Raw genomic sequence first — 27,920 nt, 5'->3', positions numbered from 1 at the left:
AGAATGAAGTTGAAGAAAAGCACATATAATTGGTGTTGGGTAAACTTCAAATATGAAGGCATTCCCACCTTTTGTTATATCTGTGGGATGGTTGGTCATGAAGAAAAGTTCTGTGAAAAATTGTTCGACTATCCAGAAGAGAATGTTGAGAGACCATATGGATCATGGATGAGAGTTGATTCAAGACGTAAATCTCACACAATGGGATCGAAGTGGCTACGTCCAGGAGGCATAAGTCAGGCAGCCCCTACGGTGGTTGAAAGTGGTTCTGGTAATGAACAAGGTGGTAGCGTAATTTCGTGGGGAGATAATGTTAGTGGCAAGAAATCAGTAGCGGATGGGGAGGAGAGGTTGTTTGTTGGTGTAACTGAATAGGGAGAAAATCAAGGGAAGTCAATGCGTATAGATAAGTCAATGCCAATTCAAATATCAGAAAATCAAGATATTCAAACAGGTGCGAAAGATAAAATGTTTGAAAACTCTGAATTATTCGTTACAGACCCAAAAAGGCGCAGAACATAACAGCCCAATTCTAGTGGGCCAAAAAATGGAACAGATCAGTAAGATACAGTTAATTTGGACGTACAAGTTATGACCGAAGAGAACCAAGAAAACTTGCGAACGGCGGGTGCTGCATGGCAGACCCGCCAAGAATTATGAGTACATTCGGCTGGAACTGTCAAGGTCTTGGGCTGCCCTGGAAGGTTCAGTTCCTATCAGTCTTGATCCGTCAAGAAAGGCCTACGTTCATTTTTCTTTGTGAGACAATCATTTTAAGAGAAAAGATGGAATGGTTGTGAAATAAGATTGGTTTTGAGGGTTTGCTAACTGTGAAACCGCAAGGTAGAAGTGGGGGTCTAGCTCTATTTTTCTGAAAGGATGATCAAGAAAATCTGATTAGTTTATCATCGAATCATATTGATGTGGAAACGCATGTAAGCAACATAAGTCCCTGGAGGCTAACGGATTTTTATGGTGAACCTAACAGGTCCAAACGAAAAAAGACTTGGGACCTTTTAAGAAACCTAGAACGAGATTCAAATATGCCATGGGATGTAATTGGTTATTTGAATAACATTGTGGCGCATACAGATTAGAAAGGGGGTGCTAATTACCCTTAGTGACTTGTAGATGGGTTTAATGACACTCTTCAGGATACTATGTTGTTTGATATGGAGCTTATCGGATATCAGTATACATGGGAAAGAGGGAGAGGGACTAATGAATGGATGGAAACTCGACTCGACTGAACTCTAACTAATAGTAGTTGGTTAACATTATTTTTGTTTTCTAAACTCTATAACATGGAGGGTTCCCCGTCGGATCATTCTTTGCTATTCTTAGACCTGAAGAAACAAGGTGAGGGTCAGAAAAATGGTATTTTTGTTTTGAGAACGCCTGGTTGGCAGAGCCAATGTATCTCAAGGTAGCACAAGATGTGTGGGAAAGTAATATTGAAGGTGAAATATTAGGGAAGATAAAGCAATATGGAGAGAGATTGGATGTTTGGGGTAGAGAGGTTACAGGGAGTTTTAGTAAATGTATAAAATAATGCAAAGTGCAGCTCAAGCATCTTCGTTGTAAGAGTGATGCCCAGTCCATGATAAGGTTTAAGGAAGTAAAACAGCAACTGTTCTCAATTCTCAATCAACGGGAAATTTTTTGGAGGCAACGTTCAAAACAATTGTGGCTGATGTCAGGAGACAAGAATACAAGGTACTTTCATAGCTCTGCTACAACTCGCAGGCGAAATAATAAAATCAGTCAATTAAAAGATGAACAGGGTTCCTGGTTTGAATGGGATAGTGATTTGGCTGAGATTATAGTTTCTCACTTTGAGAAGCTATTCAAATCAAATCATAAAGACAGAGAGGAGGTAATAAGCTGTGTAAATTCATCGATATCTGATCAGCAAAATGATGAATTGCTACGGCCAATAACGTAGGAGGAAGTGAAAAATGCAGTTTTTAGTATGCACTTTGATAAATCACCCGGGCCAGATGGGATGACTCGAGCGTTTTATCAAAAATACTGGACAATTATAGGGAATAATGTGTTTAAGCTGGTTGACAGATTCTTCCGAGATGGAGATATTAACCCGGACCTAAATAGACGAATATTGCCCTCATTCCGAAAAAGAAAAATCCAACAAATGTGGGGGAGCTTCGCCCTATTTCTCTTTGTAATATGTTAATGAAGGTGATTACAAAAGTCTTGGCGAATCGAATGAAAGATTTATTAAGCAATGTGGTGTCGGAGACTCAAAGCGCATTTATTCTGGGGCGGTTGATTTCAGACAATATCATGATTTCTTACGAGATTATGTATTATTTGAAGAAAAAGAAGGTAGGGAAGGATGAATTTATGGCCCTAAAACTCGATATGAGTAAGGCGTATGATCGTATTGAGTGGGACTTTTTAAAGGAATTTTTGTTAAAAATGGGGTTTAGTAGTTGGTGGGTGCATTTGGTGTTGAAGTGTGTGTCTTTAGTCTCATATTCTATTGTTCATGGTGATAAAGAATTGGGGCCTATTTTTCCAAGCAGAGGGATCCGTTAAGGGGATCCATTATCGCCTTATTTGTTGATTCTCTGCGTTGAGGGGTTGTCTTCTTTGATTAAAAAATATGAGACGCATCAATGGATTCATGGAATTAAAATTTGTCATAAAGCCCCAGTTATATCACATATGTTATTTGCTGATGATAACTATGTGTTCTGCAAAGCTAATACATCTGAAGGACTGAAAGTGTTAGAACTGCTAAATATCTATGAGAATACTTCGGGGAAAAAGGTAAATTCTAGCAAATCTTCAATCTTTTTTAGTACAAATGTTATTCCCTATAATAGGGAAAATGTGTGTACTACTTTATTCATAAAGGAGGCGGACAGTAGAAGCAAATACTTGAGTTTACCAAACATTTTGGGCAGAAACAAGTCTGTGATCTTATGGTTCTTAAAAGAGAAAGTGAATGAAAGAATCAGAAGCTGGCGAGATAAATCATTTTTGAAACCTGGAAAAGAAGTGCTAATCAAATCAGTGGTCCAAGCACTGCCAACGTTTACAATGAGTGTTTTTCTCCTACCTTAGGAGATAAACAAGGATATAGAACGAAGTCTGGCAAAGTTTTGGTAGGGTGACGTGAGGATGGAAACTAATAAAATCCACTGGATGAGCTGAGAGCGCCTTTGTAAACATAAAGATGCAGGGGGTATGGGTTTCAGATGTTTTCGGGACTTTAATGTAGTGATTCTGGGAAAACAAGCCTGGAGATTGATTACAGTGCCGGATAGTCTAGTGACACAGATTTACAGAGCTCGTTACTTTCCAGAAGCTAGTCTTTTTTATGCTAAAATTGGTCATAATCCGAGTTTCATATGGCGTAGTATCTGGGAAGCCAGGGATTTAATTATGACAGGTATCAGATGGAGAATAGCCTCGGGAGAAAATATTAATGTTATGGGTCAACCATGGCTGAATGATGAAGTAAACCCTTTTGTGGAAACAAATCACCAAGGTCTGAAGGGTCATAAAATTTTCTCTCTGTTCTGTTTGGATAGAGAGGTGTGTGATGGGGACGTTATAAGAGATATGTTCAATGAGAGGGATCAGGAATGCATCTTTAATACGCATGTGGAAGATTCTATAATAGAGATGTGGTTTTTTGGAGAAAAGAAAGTTCAGGTAATTATTCTGTCAAAAGTGCCTATAATCTTCTGTTATCTATGAAAGGTCACTGGCATATGGGAAATAGTAAGAAATTATGGCGCTTGCTCTGGAAAACTAAGTCTCCTCCAAAACTTCTTAATCTAGTTTGGAGAGCTTTGAGTGGATGTCTCCCCACGATGTTGCAGTTGTGAGAGAAGAACGTTCAAGTCCAACAAACTTGTTGTGGCGCCCCAAAACCCGGGGTCAGGAGTCTCGGAAGCTACGCCATCTAAACTCACACAACTCACACTACAATATGTAATTACTCACGCTTCACGACCCCACACTTATCACACACACACTTACAGGTTATTGTCTTGGAAACGAACCATCATTACTACAGAAATTTTATTACAACCCAAATATAATTAGTCTTACCGGGGAGTGAACTTTAGGTAAGGATAGTCCGCCGGCCAAATATACATTTCTTATTTCTTATCTTACATAAACCATACTTATAAATAAGACGAACTATAAACAACTGAAAACTAATCTAGCTTATTCTGACTACCTGAGGTACAGCACCAAATAATCTACGGAACAGCTGGCCATTTCCTACCCATTTTCTGGCTGTGGTTCTCATGGCAGGCATCTTGATTCACTGTTGTGTTGTGTCAATTTAAGAAAACAAGTGTGAGCTATAATGCTCAGCATAATAATGTACAGTATGGAAATGACTGTATGATAGCATCATATATTGTATATATATTTTATTCGAAAATAGTTTTCCTTGGTGTCACAAACCTTCTTACGAAAACCATTCTTTAAGGGGTTTTTTATAACCTGCGAATACCTTAGTAGTAATCCCAGCACCTAGGCTTGGGTTACGGTATTGCATATCAATTCCAATTGGAAGAGTTTGGACATCTTACTGGAGCCACCGCATACGATGATCAGTCGTACTACGAAAGTAACCTTCTTTACTAGTAAAAGGATGAAACCGTCATCTCTTGGGTATCACCCTGGCCGCATTCGGGCTACGTGTCCCATTTTCGGGTATGCACATACTTGAGAAGTTCATGAGTACACTGAGTACCTTCGCCTGCGGTACCTTTGGTAGCCCATCTAGCACACATAGTACCAGAGTCTACCCCTCCATTGTCCTTTTAAAAGAATTCTATCAATCTCGAGAACTCGAACCACATCGAAGTTCCCCAAGCATTTTGCTTGTTGATAGAAATAGTTTATCTTTTTAAAATATAAGTGTATATATATGTATATACGTACTTTTGAGAATTTCGGAGGAAGTACTAAGGATGTGAGTTGACCGTTGTCAACATATAATTAATAAGGGGAAAAGTTTCTTCTCGAAACTATATTCAATATAATAATAAGTCGGGATAATATTCACCGACGATCTGAAATTATTCGAATAATACTTCTAAATCAGAAAGTATGTTTTATATCTGGATCTATGATCTTTAAATCAATAACAATCCGTTAATAAATAATAATTAATTAAATAATAGTCTATAATTAATTAAATGATAATTGATGTTAATCATACCACGAATGAGTTTACTCTCTAAAAGATTTATTTAAATAATATTCCTCAACTAGTTTGTGTTTACATAATTAATAATCTATAATGATTAATCGGGTTTGAATAAATAAACGTTGAAGTATACTACTCCTATAATAAAGGAATACGTATATAATATTTGTAAACTTGCCTGGGTATCTCGAGGTGGAGGATGCTCTATGTAACACCCCCAAATCCGGGGTCGGGGATTCGGATTGTCACGAGTTCCATTTCCGTTAATAACACCCAATCTTAGTAATCAATCAACTACTCCGTACTGTGACCCCACAATAAACACACACACCACAAGTTATAGTCTCAGAGATGAATATCCAAAAATAACACGAGTCATTTTATTCCACAATTATATGCCATTACACCTTAAAAGGGTTTCTGAATAAATTTACATTTCTTTGCCATTATTACAATTCATAAAGATACATAAGTCTGGTATATCAAAAGTTGAAAGCCTAACCTATTGGTAGTTCCTACCTCAGCTACAGCGACATCAACACCTATAGGAAACTGCGGAACGTAACCTATCCGCTCACGAATTGGGAGCTTGGTCCTGTTCATCTTGTCTATCTGATGTTGTGTGATGAAAGAAGAAAGCAAGGGTGAGCAACAAGCCCACCGAAATAATATGTATAATAATTAACAATATATGAGCATCCTCATAGTACTCATGAAAGTCTTGGTCAAGAAGAAATGAACCAAGTTTGATCTCTTAATGCGACAAAGTCACAAAATATTTAGTATATATATATATACTTTTCAGAATTTTTAAATCCTCTTCCATGTATAATATACACAGAGTTCCAGTTTATAACTGTATAAAAATATCGTTGCAAGGTGATCTCATATATCTAACCTTGTCTCAACGTTTTTGTGAAAATCTTTATCATGCATAAGATAATCATTAACCAGATATAAGTTGAAAAGATGAAGTTACAAGATACTCCAATATACTTATATCTTTTCCGAATACTACTTGAACTACCACCATTCAAGTTATAATTAGTTCATCCCATAGATGAAGCTACACGACAAAACTTGTATAGAATTAATCTTTGAAATATCATCAAAATGAAATGAAGTTACGAGATACTTCATTTGATGAAAACATCATTTTGAAAACTCGACCCTGCCAACACTTAATAATCGCCCAGCCGTAGCCTTTCTATCGAAGTGCTCTGGGTAGTGTTGCAGAAATATCCAATTGGATGATGAACTCATTACGGGAGTTTGCCGCGCCAGGAAGACCACTTACGATGATCAGTCGCAGTAGTACAACCCCACCATTTTCTACATGTAGAGGAGAACCTGTCGGATTTACTTGTCAACCGAACACTGGACTCCTAAGGAATGGACCGTCTTAGCGGAACTTCCAGGCCATTTGGGCCAATATAATAAGGTTGGGCCGGCGTCACTCGACCACTTACGCCACTCCTAGTTCAGATGAAATCCATGACTCTGAAACGTAAAGCTTGTCCCCCCTTTCCCCAAGTAGAAACTTGTTGATACGGCTCCACCAAGAAGTCGTATCTAGTTGGAAAGGAAAACTCACCGATATTTCCCAGGCGGTGCCTGTTAATGGATTAACTTGTTCTAAGAATTTTGCTTCCCGAGTGTTGGGTAAGTAATCAAAAACTCTTTTATCAAAACAGCAACCTTGTTGCGAATATAAAACACACCACAGAGCCGGATCCCTCAGGTTTTGAGCGAGTATTTAAATCCCCTTCGAAAAGAGGATCTTAAATATAAAAATGAGTTTTGGGATCCGCCCTAACCTTTAAAAATCATTTTGAAGACTCGAAAACATTTTTAAGAATGTTTGGAGTAATGCTGATTTAATAAATTAAATCAGTCCCAATATATTAGAAAATATCTGAATATTATTATTTAAATAATATTCCCATAAAGAATAATTTTTATAAAAATAATTGAAGTAGAAGTTTTAAAACTCATACTTGAAATGAATAATAAATAACCAAAGATATACTTATACGAAAGTACGATCTTTATTTGAATAATCGAAAATAAGTTTGATTATCGAAACATTATTCTTTAATAAAATAAAGAATATTATTTAATAAAATAAGTGGAGTCATAAGTCCTCGAATGAATATTCAAAACAATATTCATTAAATAAAATAAGCGGAGTCATAAGTCCTCGAATGAATATTCAAAATAATATGCATTAAGTGAAATAAAGTTATCGAATAAATCTTATTCGAATAATAGTTTTGAAAACTATTTATATATATATATATATATATATATATACATATAATATACTCAGGAACATCGTCTCCCGGTTTAGAAAATATGTTCACCTTTGGGTCCCCTATACTAAGGGTATACGCAACTACTGCTTATCTCTAGCATAGGTATTATGCAACTTATAAGCAATTGAATCAACAATTAGATATCAAGATTACGAAACAGACATGCATATATACCATATCAGCATGCTCTAATATATCGCAAAATTTGCTAATAACAATCATGCACTTATCACAAGATAATGCATATACATATATTTACATCACAACAACAGTATAACGGGTAGAAAACTTGCCTGAGCGACTGAGGGTGATAAAAGGCTTGGGACGAGTCTGGTAACCTATAAACAACATATAAGTTGGAATTAAACCAAAGTCGCTTATGAATCTATACTTTAACCAATTAGACCCTAACGTTCGCTTTTGCACTTAACGATTCACTTAAGTCGCTCGAGTACCCTCGGCTCCACCATTTTTAATAAATTAATCATTAAGGGTTTTAAGTGTTGGGTATAATTCTAACTACACAGCAACAATGGGCAGTTATATATATAATAACAAGAACATGGCAAATAACCAACTAACGAAATAAAACAGGAAGGCAATAACAAACTATAAAGACTGTAATTGACAAAGAAAGAAAGAAAACTTATCTCTTATCGCTTTCCAAATTCTGATAAGAAGAAGAACACAACAGCTGAGTCGCCAAACCCTTCAAGAGGACTTGACTGTTCTTGAAGAGATTATTGCCCCCCACTTAAGCTGTGATGGAATGCAGCAATATCGCTTCCAGGATAAAATAGCAACAGATCAATTTGGCCATAGAACCAACAATGATCAACGGCGACTCGCACCTCAGTTTGCCCAAAAAACCTATGCAACTCATATATGTTTGTGAGGTCGGCACCGAGACTTGTTTTTTTTAATCTCAAGTATACCTCTCAATATATAGGCATCTCAAGTTGCTCTTCTTCTATTTTACTCGATGTGGTACACCAAGTAACAAAACAGAAAAAGTAAACAAAATGGGTTTTCCTTATTATTTATATTATATCCTGATTAATTAATATTAATATTACAAAATATATTCAGAGTATGATTAAAATAATCCTTAATCAGTATATTTTATATTAATAATTAAATATTCAATATAAATAATTAAACTTATAATAGAAAAGAAAAATACAAGAGTTCCCACTAGCACTAGGCCACACAAGCATTCCACTTATGCTGGTAGTTGTAAACAACACTAACACAAGATGCTATATAAACTCAATATCTTTCTTTTACAATACCAATGTGGGACAAAATCCCCATAACCCATTTCAAACAAGCAACTTTGTCTCAATATATTCATGGATTCCACTAAGAAAATATCTTAGATCCAAATATGAAAGTTTAAGTCCTCATGTCAAGGAACAGCCTCTAAGTGTTAGTTTCCGGAAATCATATCAAGAACATATATAAAATATGCCTCAAACTTTCCATTTTCTAACAATCCCCCACAAATCCATAATTAAATTGCATACCAGATTTTATCATGACTTGCTTTTCAGAGTCGGTACCCTCCCGGGTTTGAACCCTCCTAAGTCCTCTACTTCGATGGCTACCGGATACAGATGGAATGTTACACCTTGAATCTTTATCCGTTGGGTGTAATCACACTCCATAGACGATGACAAGTCAAAGGCTATGGTGCCAATCTACGGCTTTGAGATGTTAATGGTCATGTCTCGATCCTGTTCGTCGAATGTTTCGAGGAATAACTCTTTCCTCTAATTGCGACCACACAATTACATTCGCTTAGATGGGCATCTCCAGAGATGTACTGCTATCATCTCGTCAAACGACTTGACCCCATTCAGAGTTCAAATAACTCTTGCTAACTAGCAGTTCAAGTACCTCTTAAGTTTTATAGGGGATCGACTCAGATACATAAGTATCTAAATGTATATGGTAGAGGTACTACCAATTCATCCTTACAACTTGTTATTACCACATTGAATACACTTCGAGGGATCTCCTCTCAGGTGTATTGGGTTCCCGCTGTTGATGAATTATGATGGGTTACCAGTCTCATCCCCAACCTCGACTTAAGGACTATAGCATGCTCAATCCCTTTTGTCAGCGGATCAACTATATTATCCTGAGTTCCTATGAACTCTATAGCAATAATCCTATCAGACACAAGACCCCTTATAGATTTTAGTCTAACTTGGATGTGTCTCTTTGTTTTAGCATTATACTTTACACTTCTCACTTTGTCGATAGTTGTACGGCTATCACAATGAACAGAAATGGCAGGAAGCGGCTTGCTTACTACAGGTAACATACTCATGAGTCCATGTAACCATTCAGCCTCCGTCCCCGTGGCATCAAGTGCACACAACTCAGCCTCAAAAGTAGACCGGGTAATCAAAGTCTGTCTAGAAGACTTTCAGGACACTGCTCCACCCACAAGGGTAAACATATATCCAGTCACTCCATTGGAACCAGATTTCTTAGCTATCCAACTTGCATCACTGTACCCCTCGAGTACCCCCGGAAATCTCCGGTAATGCAAGCCAAGGGAAATAGTTCCCTTCAGATATCTAAGAACTCTATCCAGTGCCTCCCAATGAGTCTTGTTTGGACAGCTTGTATATCTAGCCAACTTAGACACAGAATAAGAAATATCTGACCTAGTCACATTAGCAAGATATTGCAAACTCCCAATAATCTAAGAATACCTTAACTGAGACACAGGAACTCCTGAATTATTCTTGACTAAGGCAACTTTTGAATCATATGGTGTACTAGCGATTCTATAATTTGAATAACCATATTTCTCAAGTATAGATTTCTCTATATAATGAGACTGTGACAAAGTTATTCCATCAGTTGACTGAGTCAACTTGATCCCAAGAATCACACTAGCTTCACCCATATCCTTCATCTCAAAGTGCATCTTCAAGAAACTCTTTATCTCGTTAATAATCTCAATATTGGTTCCAAACAACAAGATATCATCTACATACAAGCACACGATCACACAATCATTACCTCTAACCTTATAGTAGACACACTTGTCACTTTCATTAACTAAAAAATTCGAAGTCTAAAACAGTTTCATCAAACTTTTTATGCCAGTCTATAGGTGCTTGTTTAAGGCCATAGATCGACTTGACTAGTCTACATACTTTCCTCTCATTAACAGAAGCAACAAATCCCTCAGGCTGATCCATATAAATCTCTTCTTTAAGGTCACCATGAAGAAAAGCTGTCTTTACATCCATTTGATGGATGATAAGACCATGTACAGAAGCCAATGCAATAAGCATTCTGATTGTTGTCATTCGGGCAACTGGAGAATATGTATCAAAATAATCAATGCCTTCCCTTTGCCTAAAGCCCTTAGCAACTAGCCTAGCCTTGTACTTATTTATTGAGCCATCAGGGTTTAGCTTCCTCTTGAAGATCCATTTACATCCAATAGTAGAACACCCTGGAGGGAGATCAACTAACTCCCATGTTCCGTTTGAAACAATTGAGTCAATTTCACTCTTTACAGCGCCTTTCCAATGCCTTGACTCTGAAGAATCTTTGGCTTGACGGAAAGTTAAAGGCTCATCCTTGACATTGTAAGTGATAAAGTCACTTCCAAAGTCCTTGACTACCTTTGCACGCTTACTCCTTCTAGGTTCCTCTACTTTGTTAGGAGTAGAGCTACTATCAGGATCCACCCCCACATTTGTCATCTTTTCCACATGATAAGGAATAGAACTTGATGTGTGAGTGGGATCATCCTCAGAACTACCCAAAGATATAGTAGTCTTCATTGGGAATACTTCCTCAAAGAAAGTTGCATCACGAAACTCAACTATCGTATTCGCCACAATACCATCTATGTCATATTTTAATACTAAAATCTCATAGCAGTTGTGGTTTCAAGATAGCCCAGAAAGATACAATCAACAGTTTTCGGACCCAGTTTCTTTCTCTTGTGTTCAGGGAAAAGCATATTAGCAAGGCACCCCCACACACGAAGATAACTCAAACTTGTCCTACGCTTTCTCCATAATTCATATGGTGTCTTGTCCATATGTTTCAGAGGGACTCTATTCAGAATATGGCAAGCCGTATTCAGAGCCTCTCCCCACATGTACTTAGGCAACCCATAATTAATTAGCATACTGTTAATCATGTCTTTAAAAGTTCTGTTCTTTCGTTCTGCCACCCATTAGACTCAGGTGTGTATGGTGGAGTAACCTCATGAACTATACCATTGTTTGCGCAAAATTCATTAAACAAGGTACTCGTACACTCACCACCTCTATCAGACCTCAAACGTTTAAGTACTTTGCCAATTTATGTTTCAGCTTCATTTTTATACATAATGAATTTATCTAGTGCTTCATTCTTATGCTTAAGCAAATAAACATAACAATATCTACTACAATCATCTATAAAGATAATAAAATATCTACAGTGATCCTTAGTCAACACACCACCAAATTCACATATATCTGAGTGCACTAAATCTAACAAGTCTGAATCCCTAACAACATTATGAAAAGGTTTCCTTGTTTGTTTAGCAGTTACACACACTTGACACTTAGATTTCTTATCAATGGCGTACTTTGGAATCAACTCTAAATTCATCATAATCTTTAGAGCACCAAAATTTAAATGACCAAGTCGTAAGTGCCACAAATCAGATGATTCTACACAATTAACAGAAGGTGCAACACTATCATTAATAAAACCACCTAAAACGGGTTCAACATTTATTAAAAATAAACCATCAGACAAGTAACCCTTGCCAAAGAATGTACCAGTATGAGTAATAACTACTTTATTACACTTCAAAGAAAGTTCAAAGCCGTTTTTAACTAAACAACTTCCACTTATAATATTTCTACGAATAGAGGGAACATGATACACTCTAGTGAGAGATAGAATCTGCCCAGAAGCAAGCTTCAGGTCCACGTTTCCTATTCCAAGCACTTGTGCAGCACTAGCATTCCCCATCGTCACTGTCACTCCATGACTCTGTTGATAAGATACAAACAAGCTAATATCAGCACAAATATGTACATTAGCTCCAGTATCAATCAACCACTTATGTGACAGATAAGTGGAAAGTAGTACAGGGTTGTAAGTAACATACCCGTCATCGGTTCCAGAGGCAACAACCTCACCAATGACCATGTTAGCTACTGGCTCATTCGTGGTTCCAAGTCCAAGCACAGTATTTGCTTGAGCTACCACTCCAGCTTTCTGAGCTTTCTTACTTGGACAGTCCTTGCTCCAATGACCAACCTGTCCACAAGACCAACATGGTTTGTTCGCCTTTGGTTTCTTAGCCTTGTTCTTGTCAGGTTTAGTGTTAGCCTTCTTAATGACTACCTTTCTTTTCTGTCTTACAGTTACTACATTCACCTTCGAGCTCCCATGTTCCACAGGCAACACATGTCCCTATTTGGACTTGTGCTGCTCCTGTACTGAGATGTCCAACATCAAGTTAGTCCATGTGATCTCACCTTTCTGTCTTTTCTGGGAGAGAGCAAACTCTTCCCAAGACTTAGGGAGCTTTTCAATCACAGACATCACTCGAAACTTCTCAAGCAAGACCATACCGGACTCACCCAAATCATGAACTAACATCTCAAACTCATGAACCTGTTCAGTCATGGATTTTCCATCCACCAGCTTAAAATCAAGAAACCTAGCCACAAAATACTTCTCAAATCATTGAGAATTAATATTATGGGTTTGGTCCAGCTTATCCCATAAGACTTTAGCAGTATAGGCATCTGATGAATAAACATCGAACAAGGTGTTCTCCAAGGATGCCAAAATGGCTGCCCTAGTCACCCCATCCTTCTCAGCCCATAAAGCATAAACCTTAACATATTCAGCTTTCTCTTGATCCAACCCAGGAGGATCATACTGTACCACTAACCATAGACCCTTAACCGTTAATCAGAGCTTCATTTTTTCTGCTAACGAGAAAAGGAAGCTCCACCACTGAATTTATTAGGCATACCCGATAAATCAATTGGATGGGGAAAACGATAGGTGGTCCAGTCAATGGTAGTGGTACCACCAGAACCAGAACCAGTCTCAAAAATTTTAGGAACATCTGCAGTTTCGTTAACAATCTTGCTAATTAACTATATATAACTATAATCTCTTCAAGATTGTTGGGTATAATTCTAACTACACAGCAGCAATGGTCAGTTATATATATAATAACAAGAACATGGCAAATAACCAACTAACGAAATAAAACACGAAGGCAATAACAAACTATAAAGACTGTAATTGACAAAGAAAGTAAAGAAAACTTATCTCTTATCGCTTTCCAAATTCTGATAAGAAGAAGAACACAATATCTGAGTCGCCAGACCCTTCAAGAGGACTTGACTGTTCTTGAAGAGATTATTGCCCCCCATTTAAGCTGTGATGGATTGCAGCAATATCGCTTCCAGGATAAAACAGCAACAGATCAATTTGGCCATAGAACCAACAATGATCAACGACGACTCGCACCTCAGTTTGCCCAAAAAACCTATGCAACTCATATATGTTTGCGAGGTAGGCACCGAGACTTGTTTTTTTTAATCTCAAGTATACCTCTCAATATATAGGCATCTCAAGTTGCTCTTCTTCTATTTTACTCGATGTGGTACACCACGTAACAAAACAGAAAAAGTAAACAAAATGGGTTTTTCTTATTATTTATATTATATCCTGATTAATTAATATTAATATTACAAAATATATTCAGAGTATGATTAAAATAATCCTTACTCAATATATTTTATATTAATAATTAAATAATTAAACTTGTAATAGAAAAGAAAAATATAAGAGTTCCCACTAGCACTAGGCCACACAAGCATTTCACTTATGCTAGTAGTTGTAAACAACACTAACACAAGATGCTATATAACTCAATATCTTTCTTTTACAATACCAATGTGGGACAAAATCCGCATAACACATTTCAAACAAGCAACTTTGTCTCAATATATTCATGGATTCCGCTAAGAAAATATCTTAGATTCAAATATGAAAGTTTAAGTCCTCATGTCAAGGAACAACCTCCAAGTGTTAGTTTCCGGAAATCATATCAAGAATATATATAAAATATGCCTCAAACTTTCCATTTTCTAACATTAAGGCGATTCTTTCGCGAGTCCCCTACCAACTGCCTAACCCACTTTACATAATTGTTTCATACTCCAATTAGTCATTTAAGGGCCTTAACCAAGGTTTTAAAGTAAGGCGAGGGGTAATGGTTCGTTCACGAAATGCCGTTACTTAAAACGGTCGTTTCTCCTAAACCGTACATCGGATTCAAGCGAACCACATATCAAAACGAAGCTCGTAACATGAGCTATCTAAAAATGGCAAAGGTTAGAATCTTTCAGTGAGTTCACGGGTCCTAAAGTTAAGAACAGAACAGTTAAGGAAAATCGGGCATTATGACGTTTATGTTTACGCGATTTCCAATTTAATTAACACTCTAAATTATCATCAATTCACTCACAACCACCAATACAACAATATTAAACCATCATACTACAAACTCATTCCCCAACTCCAAGTTTTACCAATTTATCCAACCAATCAAAGACCCAATATTCAAAACCAATACAAATCCACCAAAACTACTTATAATCAAAGATCAAGCCTTAATACTAACAATGTTTCAATAAAACTTAATGGAATCATAAAATCAAAGCTAGGGTTTGAAGTTGATACCTTCCTTGGTAGGTGTTAAGTTGCTAGGAAGCCTTAGGGAGCCTTAATCTAACCTCCTACAAGCTTGATCTTTCCAAAGAAATCAAGAACACAAAGTTAGGTTTTGAAGTTTCTAGAAGTCAGATTGAACGAACTGTCAAAACGAGGGTCTTACCATACTTATTTGGATGAGACCTGTAAACAAGAGTTGTAGTCCATCTCAATACCTTTCCAAAGAGCTATAGAACATACTATTTGAGTGAGTTTTGAAGGAAATATGGTAGTTTGAAGTTGCTGCTCTGGTTTTGGCCGAGAGCTTGCTTCTTTAAAATGAAAAGTCAAGTTTGTGTTATGATTTTTTTGTTTTGTTTCTTTGTTTATGGCTTGGCTAATTTTGAGGATTTACCATGGTAAAAAATGAATGGCTCACAATCAACCAACAACACACTTCTTTTTGTCATGCTTAGGTCATCATTCTTATGTCATCCAATTGCCACATGTCTCTTCCTTGTGGTTTGATGATGTCACAATCCTTGGCTTCTTGTACAAGCTTGTCTCTTGGTCGCTAATTTGTTTTACGGTTCGCTTAACTTTTGTTCTCATTCGTCGTTTGAGGGATCATATCCGGGATCTTATTACTTGGGTTCCCCTAAACCTTTCTCAATATTTTATATTCCTTTTACGATCCCCTCTTAAAGTCCTTGAATTTAAATCCTTTTTATCCTGTCACCTTATACTCAATTCTTTCGGTATCTGGTGGATTTTTGGGAAAAAATCAAAGTGTTCGGATCTGGATTCTGACGATCTTTACATACACTTATTTACTTTATGGAGTACTAATACGATCTTAGAATTTCCATAACAGTACTCCTATATAGCGTGGTCTGATAATTTTCCTTAATCATCATCATCAGCAAAAGTTACTATTCATCTGTGTTTCAAAATTTTCCAAAAATTGGGGTTATTACAGTCTCCCCTCTTTAAAAGGATTCCGTCCCGGAATCAGATAGAAAATGAATAGGGATGCTCTCTTAGCATTGCACTTTCTAAGTCTCAAGTAAATTTTCCCACATTGTGGTTCTACCACCAAACTCTGCCTAGTTTGATAACCCTTCTCCTAAGCACTTGTTCCTTTTCGATCTATAACCCTTTCTGGTTGCTCCATATAGGTTACGTCTGGTTGCATGCCTATGCGCTCATGTGCCCCTATTTGTCTGGCATCCAAATTATACTTCCTTAACATTGATACGTGGAACACGTTATGAACTTGCTACAGGTTCGGGGGTAGGTCTAGCTCATATGCTAACTTCCCAATACATCTTAATATCTCCAAGGGTCCAACACTTCGTGGGCTTAGCTTTCCTTTCTTTCCGAACCACATCCATATTTTCCAAGGGAATACCTATAACAACACTAGGTCCCCTACTTCCTATTCCTAGTTCTTTCGTGCCAATTCAACATACTTCTCATGTCCATCTTGGGCTACTACCAACCGTCTTCTGATTAGATCTATCCCTGGTCCTTTGGACCACTGCTGGTCCGAGCATCTTGCGCTCTGCAACTTCATCCTAACATAAGGGAGATCGACATTGTCTTCCCTCAAGGATCTCATAAGGCGACATCTCGATAATGACATATGATCTATTGTCGTAAGAAAATTCAATCCGCGTTAAGTGATCATTCTAAATTCTTTCAAGTCTATTGCAGAGACTCTCATCATAGCTTCTAGCATTATAGCTTTTGCTTCTCAATACTCTTTCTTTTCTGATTCGTAAGCGTTACTATCTTCTGTACAGAATACTATTCTAGATATACCTTTACTCGCTAGAGTTTTATAACCTTTTAATAACCACGTCAACCTTAGTATCATGAACGTGTTTCCATTCCGAATACCACCATAACTTTACTACTCCTTTTTCAGCTGTTTCTATTTTCCAAAGTTTGATCAATCATATAGAAGTAAAGGAATTTGTTGAGAGATCACTATGATCATGAACACTTGTTCTGTTACATAGTTAGTACAGAAGGTGGCCAGCCTTTAGTACTTGATAAGCAATTAAACAATAGATGGTATCCTACTAGGCTTCTATCACACAGATAGATAGTCATTCGGCAATACCTCCCCTTCTGGAAGGGTTGTTCTTCTCAGCTTATACAAAATGAAAAGAAAAGAACGAATTGAAGAGAATTGTATATATAAAAAAAAATACTGCCACAAAAGATCTGGCTTGGAATCTACCTCTGAACTATAGAGGTTTGTCACAAGAGAACAAAACATATATATCTATATCAATATCCAATATTATCGCATCGCATTTCACATGCTTAAATATTTTTGTTATTCCGTCCATCATTCTATGGACCCATGCTCTTCCTCGAGCTTATACTCAATCACCTTTGAAACTCCCTTGATAGCAAAAATCGAATCTCGGATTTCATTCTAGACATCATAGTTACTAGAATCCATTGTTATTCCGTAACCTTCTTCGTATAGTAATACTACTCTTTATCGATAAGAAGGAATAATTATATCATAGGTAGATAATCGACTTAATTAGTCTATCAATGATAACTTATACATCACCACGACCCGATTAGTGGTATTCAATCTCAACATCCATTCTAATACAACTCTTACGGTTTTAATCGGCTCATTACTCGCAGAATCATTGTTGCATTACTATGGTCCATCGCTGACCTACTGTAGTCATTCGTTTTCCTCGAAATCTTAATATCTAATCATACAGAGTCCATATCTGGCGTATCAAAATCTTTTAAGGAGTTAACATAATCACCATTCATGATTCATGAAGAACACTCCAGATCCTAATGTACATTCATGACATGAAGCAGATAAAATTGCAGAAGAGTTTCAATCAAAGCAACAATAGCAGGTTAATACCATTATTAATCATATGCCTTCAATAGAAGACTTAACTTAAAGGTTTGTTTAGTCCTTTTTGAAACATGGTCCTGGCTTATTCTCAAGATAGGACCTTCTAAGATAGATAGCCTGCTCACGGCAATTATATGAATTAAATCTTTACCAAACTACTATTACGGTTGAGTATCGCACAATCATCAGAAGGAATGTCAATCTTTTACACCATAATACAACCTTCACGGCTTTAACCATCATCATTGTATTCCTCTGGCACGAGCGCCTATAATTTCTCTCTTACACTTAGAGTGTCGGCCACCTCTTTGGCCTTTCCTAATAGTAAAATTTCCTTACAATCATTGTCATTTTAACCACCTCCAACTAAATTTTCAACCTCATTTTAATCACTGCTTATGTGAAAATACTTTTCTTAAGTCCTGGTGAGAAAAAAAATCACCATTTTTCCATAAGTCATTGCCTTAGTCTTTAGATGTGAACATTGCCATGACTGACTCTCGATCATACTTAGGACGTCTCTTATCTTGGGTCCTTCTTGTTTTCACCAATCTCAACCCTCATTGGGTCGATCTATACTTTCTTATGGTTCAACACGTGCCCCACCTGGCATTATTATAATTACGTCATATTTCCTTCATCAAAATTTCTATTCTTGAGAACTTTGAATATTACCTTTCTCCTTGTAAAACCTCTAAGGTTATCCTCGAATCGTTCCTCATGTATTCCCTAGATACAGGGCATATCAAAATACCATTTACTAATAATAGAACCATTGTCTATATACTTCTGAAAAATTTCTTCACTGATCCTTAAAGGCTGTTGTTACCTTAATCCTTTCCAATTCATACTGTCAAAACTCATATTGTCCCTATTAAGGGTGAAATGCCAACCTTTATGCATTCCCCTAGGGTTCATCTTAAGTTATTGAAGTTATATCCTTAATTCCACCTTTAAAAAGGTACTTGCATCCTTCCATGGATAAATCAAGTCATATATCTTTGATAGATTATCTTATTCAATCATTCCCACCTCAATAGTCTATACCAATTTCACAATAGTATCCTTATTCAAATTAAGGTCAACCCATATGGCCTTCAAAAGATAACAATGGTTACCCGCTTTTTGTTCCTAATTTGGTAATGACAACAGGGATATTCTGGAAGATATTGGTTGTGTTCAACGTGAACTTCTTCTTAATAAATCCTTATTTACTTTTGTTGTCTATCTTAACATTGAGATGACATCTCAATGTTGGGATATCTTTCATACCTGGCGTCTCCCTTTCTGGGTATCATGCCCCCGGTCTTACACTTCACATTCTTGAAGGTCACTTCCTTCATTCAATTTTACTAATTTCTTACTTTCTTGTCTCCTCAGTCTATCCGCGTCTCATTATTTATCCTTCAAACTATCTCAAGGTTTCCTCGAATCCTCCCAACTTATAGGGGATAAACTATATGTATCTCTTATGCATTCAACCATCAACTTTAACTCATGGTGAATCACCCTCATCATGACGATTACATACTTTTTTATTTCTATTGCTACGAGTCTTTAGGGTTTCCTCATACCCAACTCCCTTATCATTCCTCAAACTCGATTGTCTTTATTTTCCTTTCCACTTCAATTTCCTTTTTTTTATTTTCTTTTCTATTACAATCATTTCATGAACCCACTACTCATTGACTTCAAACATCACGTCATTCTGGGATTCTTGTCATCAGAACGAATCTTGACAACTTTTACAACTTAGCTTCATAATGCATCATACTCGTCCGCCTTTGTTCTGGCTCTAAAGCTTTTACACTATCTCCATAACCTTGGGAATTACTTTCTCGAAAATAATTGACTGAACTTTAATCAGTTTATCATAACCTCTGGCTCCGTGCCTTTCTTGGCCTTTCACCAGCGGGTGGCCTCTCTCTTAGGAGGGTAAGTGACAAAAACAGTCTTTTATGATTCGTAAATCATTTAGAATCTCAAATGATTCCTATATTTCATTTAGCCAAGCTCTTGCCTCGATTGGGTCAACCTGTTCCTTGGAACTCTGAGAGCTTAGCGACTTAAAGGTCATGAAAGGATTTCCTACCGCATTATTTCCTTAAGGTGGTGGTTGGGAATAAAATTATAAGTTCTATTTAGACAGGTCCATGAATTTTCGTATAGGAGTACCGTCTCGGGTCTCCTTATCTTGCTCGACTTCTGTTTTTTCAGTATGAAATGTTTCATCCTTCTCCCATAATCAGGTTTATCTTATACGTTAAAATCCTTGTTTTTCATTTCATTATATTATGGGTTCTTTCTTTCTTGATGGTGACCTCCCTAACTATCACATTCAGGGTTTGCCCTAAATCTTATTCCTCGAACTATGGCTTTCATCTAAGATCTCGTCCTTAAGCTCTTGAACGTTTGGAGCCCAAATTCTGTAGGAATACCTCATTATTCCCTTATCATCTTTCTCGGTATTAATCTCTTCTCTATTCATTGGCTCTCTGCCTTCATTTATCACTTCTTCTTGGCACAATATGATCTTTTTCAATAATTTAGGCTGCATTACAATCTCAACCAACTTTTCAGTACCAGCTCCGATTACCTTCACTTCTATTTCCATTTTCTCAAAGTCTCTTATCAATTCTCCCAAAGACATTATCGTTTTGAGTCTCTCCTTTTTACTAAGGGCATCAGCCACCACATTGGCTTTCCCCGAATGATAAAGAATCTCCCAACCATAATTCTTGATTAGCTCTAACCGCCTCCTCTGGCATATGTTGATCTCTTTCTGCGTGAAAATGCACTTGAGCACTTATGGCTTGTGTAAATCTCGCACTTCTCTCCATACAAGTAGTGCCTCCAATCTTTAGGGAAAAACTATTGCCACGAGCCCAAGCTCATGGGTGGGGATATCGAATTGTATATTCCCTTAATTGTCTTGACGCGTACGTGATTACCTTGTTGTGCTGTATAAGAAGCACCCAAATTCCTTATGCGAAGCGTCACTACAAATCACAAAATCTCCTTTTCCTTCCGGAAACGCCAACATAGGAGCCGTCACCAATCTTTGCTTCAGTTTTTGAAAGTTGTTCTCGCATTTCTCTGTCCATTCGAACTTCTCAGTCTTATGATTAAGCCGCGTTAAAGGGGCTACTATCTTTACGAACTTGAACGAACCTTCGGTAGTGACCGACCAATCCTACCTCTGGTAGTTTCCCTAACTATGGTTATCAATTCCTCAGTGGTCCTTTATTCATTCTTGTCAGGATCCCCCACGGGATCCTCCTCAACAACAATCCCTTCTAGAATAACATCCTCAACCGCTACATCCTCAATATGAACATCATACGGTCCCTCGTTAAGACGCTCTATCGGGTCCATAATCTGATCTCCAATAAGTAATAAAACATCATCGCGTTGTTGCTCCTCAACTTCAGGGTTCGGAGTCCCGCTACCATATACGATAACGAACTACGCTTCTATCACGATATTTATAAGGGTTCCCATAAGGGTTTTAACTGTCAGTACTATGTTAGGTAGTCCAACTATGAACTTGGCAAGAGTTCTTATTATCTTAGTGAACTTATTATTTTAACGTCATATCATCTCTGAGGTTTATAACGCTTAGCTCTGATACCATTTCTGTAACACCCCCAAATCTGGGGTCGGGGATCCGGGTTGTCACGAGTTCCATTTCCCTTAATAACACCCAATCTTAATAAACAATCAACTACTCCGTACTGTGACCCCACAATAAACACACACACCACAAGTTATAGTCTCAGAGATGAATATCCAAAAATAACATGAGTCATTTTATTCCACAATTATATGCCATTACACCTTAAAAGGGTTTCTGAATAAATTTACATTTCTTTGTCATTATTACAATTCATAAAGATACATAAGTCTGGTACATCAAAAGTTGAAAGCCTAGCCTATTGGTAGTTCCTACCTCAGCTACAACGACATCAACACCTATAGGAAACTGCGGAACGTAACCTATCCGCTCATGAATTGGGAGCTTGGTCCTGTTCATCTTGTCTATCTGATGTTGTGTGATGAAAGAAGAAAGCAAGGGTGAGTAACAAGCCCACCGAAATAATATGTATAATAATTAACAATATATGAGCATCATCATAGTACTCATGAAAGTCTTGGTCAAGAAGAAATGAACCAAGTTTGATCTCTTAATGCAACCAAGTCGCAAAATATTTAGTATATATATATATATACTTTTCAGAATTTTTAAATCCTCTTCCATGTATAATATACACAGAGTTCCAGTTTATAACTGTATAAAAATATCGTTGCAAGGTGATCTCATATATCTAACCTTGTCTCAGCGTTTTTGTGAAAATCTTTATCATGCATAAGATAATCATTAACCAGATATAAGTTGAAAAGATGAAGTTACAAGATACTCCAATATACTTATATCTTTTCCGAATACTACTTGAACTACCACCATTCAAGTTATAATTAGTTCATCCCATAGATGAAGCTACACGACAAAACTTGTATAGAATTAATCTTTGAAATATCATCAAAATGAAATGAAGTTACGAGATACTTCATTTGATGAAAACATCATTTTGAAAACTCGACTCTGCCAACACTTAACAATCGCCCAGCCGTAGCCTTTCTATCGAAGTGCTCTGGGTAGTGTTGCAGCAATATCCAATTGGATGATGAACTCATTACGGGAGTTTGCCGCGCCAGGAAGACCACTTACGATTATCAGTCGCAGTAGTGCAACCCCACCATTTTCTACATGTAGAGGAGAACCTGTCGGATTTACTTGTCAACCGAACACTGGACTCCTAAGGAATGGACCGTCTTAGCGGAACTTCCAGGCCATTTGGGCCAATATAATAAGGCTGGGCCGGCGTCACTCGACCACTTACGCCACTCCTAGTTCAGATGAAATCCATGACTCTGAAACGTAAAGCTTGTCCCCCCTTTCCCCAAGTAGAAACTTGTTGATACGGCTCCACCAAGAAGTCGTATCTAGTTGGAAAGGAAAACTCACCGATATTTTTCCAGGCGGTGCCTGTTAATGGATTAACTTGTTCTAAAAATTTTACTTCCCGAGTGTTGGGTAAGTAATCAAAAACTCTTTTATCAAAACAGCAACCTTGTTGCGAATATAAAATACACCACAGAGCCGGATCCCTCAGGTTTTGAGCGAGTATTTAAATCCCCTTCGAAAGGAGGATCTTAAATATAAAAATGAGTTTTGGGATCCGCCCTAACCTTTAAAAATCATTTTGAAGACTAGAAAACATTTTTAAGAATGTTTGGAGTAATGCTGATTTAATAAATTAAATCAGTCCCAATATATTAGAAAATATCTGAATATTATTATTTAAATAATATTCCCATAAAGAATAATTTTTATAAAAATAATTGAAGTAGAAGTTTTAAAACTCATACTTGAAATGAATAATAAATAACCAAAGATATACTTATACGAAAGTACGATCTTTATTTGAATAATCGAAAATAAGTTTGATTATCGAAACATTATTCTTTTAATAAAATAAATAATATTATTTAATAAAATAAGCGGAGTCATAAGTCCTCGAATGAATATTCAAAACAATATTCATTAAATAAAATAAGCGGAGTCATAAGTCCTCGAATGAATATTCAAAATAATATTCATTAAGTGAAATAAAGTTATCGAATAAACCTTATTCGAATAATAGTTTTGAAAACTATTTATATATATTCAAAATAATATTCATTAAGTGAAATAAAGTCGCTCGAGTACCCTCGGCTCCACCATTTTTAATAAATTAATCATTAAGGGTTTTAAGGTGATTCTTTCGCGAGTCCCCTACCAACTGCCTAACCCACTTTACATAATTGTTTCATACTCCAATTAGTCATTTAAGGGCCTTAACCAAGGTTTTAAAGTAAGGCGAGGGGTAATGGTTCGTTCGCGAAACGCCGTTACTTAAAACGGTCGTTTCTCCTAAACCGTACATCGGATTCAAGCGAACCACATATTAAAATGAAGCTCGTAACATGAGCTATCTAAAAATGGCAAAGGTTAGAATCTTTCAGTGAGTTCACGGGTCCTAAAGTTAAGAACAGAACAGTTAAGGAAAATCGGGAATTATGACGTTTATGTTTACGCGATTTCCAATTTAATTAACACTCTAAATTATCATCAATTCACTCACAACCACCAATACAACAATATTCAACCATCATACTACAAACTCAGTCCCCAACTCCAAGTTTTACTAATTTATCCAACCAATCAAAGACCCAATATTCAAAACCAATACAAATCCACTAAAACTACTTATAATCAAAGATCAAGCCTTAATACTAACAATGCTTCAATAAAACTTAATGGAATTATACAATCAAAGCTAGGGTTTGAAGTTGATACCTTCCTTGGTAGGTGTTAAGTTGCTAGGAAGCCTTAGGGAGCCTTAATCTAACCTCCTACAAGCTTGATCTTTCCAAAGAAATCAAGAACATAAAGTTAGGTTTTGAAGTTTCTAGAAGTCAGATTGAAAGAACAGTCAAAACGAGGGTCTTACCATACTTATTTGGATGAGACTTGTGAACAAGAGTTGTAGACCATCTCAATACCTTTCCAAAGAGATATAGAACATACTATTTGAATGAGTATTGAAGGAGATATGGTAGTTTGAAGTTGCTGCTCTGGTTTTGGCCGAGAGCTTGCTTCTTTAAAATGAAAAGTCAAGTTTGTGTTATGATTTTTTTGTTTTGTTTCTTTGTTTATGGCTTGGCTAATTTTGAGGATTTACCATGGTAAAAAATGAATGGCTCACAATCAACCAACACACACTTCTTTTTGTCATGCTTAGGTCATCATTCTTATGTCATCCAATTGCCACATGTCTCTTCCTTGTGGTTTGATGATGTCACAATCCTTGGCTTCTTGTACAAGCTTGTCTCTTGGTCGCTAATTTGTTTTACGGTTCGCTTAACTTTCGTTCTCATTCGTCGTTTGAGGGATCATATCCGGGATCTTATTAATTGGGTTCCCCTAAACCTTTCTCAATATTTTATATTCCTTTTTATGATCCCCTCTTAAAGTCCTTGAATTTAAATCATTTTTATCCTGTCACCTTATACTCAATTCTTTCGGTATCTGGTGGATTTTCGGGAAAAAATCAAAGTGTTCGGATCTGGATTCTGACGATCTTTACATACACTTATTTACTTTATGGAGTACTAATATGATCTTAAAATTTCCATAACAGTACTCCTATATAGCGTGGTCTGATAATTTTCCTTAATCATCTTCATCAGCAAAAGTTACTATTCATCCGTGTTTCAAAATTTTCCAAAAATTGGGGTTATTACACTCTAGGTTCCGCTCGGAAATCTATAATCATAAACATATTTCATTTCGTTAGGTTCCGTCCTAATTTACGGTAACTCGTACTCATGTGCTACTCATTATACACCCTCTCAACTCATACTACCCTTAACATTTATTTTAAGTCATAATCACTTTATGGTCACTTCAGTTTCCTAAGTATCTTGAGTTCATTCTCATTATCGTTGTCGGCTCCGCTTAAAGATTCTTACGGTTCTACTCGCGCGGTCTCGGCTCCGATATTTTTATAAAATTAAAAAATTATTATTTTCACTTGAAATTTTTATAATATTTAGGAAACTCAATATGTTACTCTTTGTAAAAATTTCATGATTTATGAATACTTTTAAGTCTATCCTTTATATTTTCAAAGTTCGTAATTCGTAGCAGTTTTTGTCGCGTAAATCACTTTTCCTAAACCAATCATAACTTTTGATCCGTAAATCGGAATCAAGCGATTCAAGCGCCTAAACGATCCTTATAACATTTTCTATCCTAAACAAAGGTTATTTTTCAAGAATCTACAGTTACAACTTCGGGACTTTCTGCAGAAACTTAAAGTTACGGTTTGTTGGTTTTAACGAAGTTATGTTTACGATCGGGGTTTCGTTTACGCCTTAACTATCAACACAACCACCAAAAATTATCATATCATCATCAACACATAAACTCCTCTCAAGAATATCATGTTCTTGAGGCAACAACAACCAACCTTAAGTCTACTTAACTTAATCATCAAGATTTCATCAATAACACTTAGTAAGCTAGGTTTACTAACACCTACTAAATGGATCTTAAAAATGAACCTTAAATAAAGTTAGGCCAAAAATTTTTACCTTTCTTGAAAGCTTGAGATGTATTATTGAGGATGGTGGAGGCTTGGAAGTGCTTGGTATGATTTTTAGAACCTAAAACCATCATTAAAATCAAGAAACCAAAGAGAGGTTACTATTCACACTATTCACTAGTGAGTTTTTTGAATTTATTTCACCCATCCAACCTTGATAAAAAGAGATGAAAGATTTTTCTTACCTTAGTTTAGTTGCTAGGAGGCTTGGGAATTAATTGGGTGATTTTACAAGAACTAGAGCTTGGAGTTTTGAATTCCAATTCCTTCTTTTCTTCAAAATAGCCGAATGGAAGAAAAAATGGGGGTGGGAGGGGGTATTTATAGCACTTGATTGCTTCTCTTGGATGATTTCTAGGTTGCTTCTTGGAAGGTGACTTGATATCTTTGCAACTTGATTTTATTCTTCCTAGGATAGCATTCTAGGTTTATTCTTGTCACCAAATCCATGGACATATCTTTGTAGCTTGCTAGCTTACAAGCTAAACTACAAGGTTAGCTTCTTAGCAAACTATTTGCTAGCTAGCTTGGTCATCCTATGGTTAGCTCACTATTTGATGAAGTAACCATGGTTACTTCCTTACCATGGTTTAGTTAGTGCGTTACGTTTAATTAATCGCTTACGCGTTCGCTCGGTTACTTAAACGTTCTCCGTAATACTTACCCGTAAGTGGTTCGCAATGAAATTCCTTTCGTATTTATTCCTTATATTTTTATTTATCCTACTTGAATATAAATCCGTAGGATTTTAATCTCGTAATTATATTGTGATTCCCGTAATCCTCGATAAGTTGTAAATACGGTCGTTTTTCAAAGTTCGTTTTTTTCGAAAACTAATAGCGTTTACATACACTCATTTGGTGCGTATAGTCGTAATATCAATTCTGAAACTCATTTTCTCATGCACTATATAGTGTGGGCTCAAAAGTTTTTCCCGTCTGTCAGGGTTACTATTCATTAAACGTTTTACAAGGTCTCAAAAATTCGAGTTATTACATTTGTCCAGTGTGTACAGCGGATGATGAATCAATATTGCATAGTCTGGTTACATGTCAGTTTGCTCGAGTTGCTGGCGAGTGTTATCTATAGTAATCAACAGAGATACTCAGAATTCTTTTGCTGAGTGGCTAAATAATACTCTCAGTGCAACTGATCAGGATAGAAAAGCAAAAATAATTTGTGTGTGTTGGTCGATCTGGAAAGCGAGAAATGGTATAGTCTGGAACAAGAAACCAACTTCGGTTAATAGAGTAGTAGCATTGGCAAAGCAGCACCTTTATCAATGGAAAACATCCCAAAATTGTTCGACAAATGCACTTCTCCAACCTGTGTATGAAGGAGACGGAGCTTGTATTTGGGTAAAGCCACAGAGGAAATCAACGAAGTTGACAGTTGATGCAGCTGTTTTTAAGACCGAGGAGGAGGTTACTATCGGGATGGTGGCACGAGACTGTAACGGAGACCTGTTAGATGCGCAAACTCGAGTGTATAAGGGACTAAAATCTGCAGAATGGACAGAAGCTATGGCTGTAAAGGAGGCTCTAAGTTGGTGTGATCGAGTGGACTGA

General features: G+C 36.7%; 1 protein-coding gene across 1 annotated transcript; it reads left to right on the top strand.

The window, feature by feature from the left end:
* The first annotated feature begins 3,213 nt into the window (after positions 1–3,213).
* LOC141692676 (uncharacterized) lies at positions 3,214–27,920 on the top strand. The gene is made up of 2 exons (XM_074497626.1): positions 3,214–3,684; positions 27,510–27,920. The coding sequence occupies exons 1-2, from the start codon at positions 3,214–3,216 to the stop codon at positions 27,918–27,920; spliced, it is 882 nt and encodes a 293-aa protein (XP_074353727.1).

The sequence above is a fragment of the Apium graveolens genome, chromosome 1 (assembly GCF_009905375.1).
Source record: "Apium graveolens cultivar Ventura chromosome 1, ASM990537v1, whole genome shotgun sequence".
NCBI lineage: Eukaryota > Viridiplantae > Streptophyta > Magnoliopsida > Apiales > Apiaceae > Apium > Apium graveolens.
This window is presented reverse-complemented; position numbering and strand designations above follow the sequence as displayed.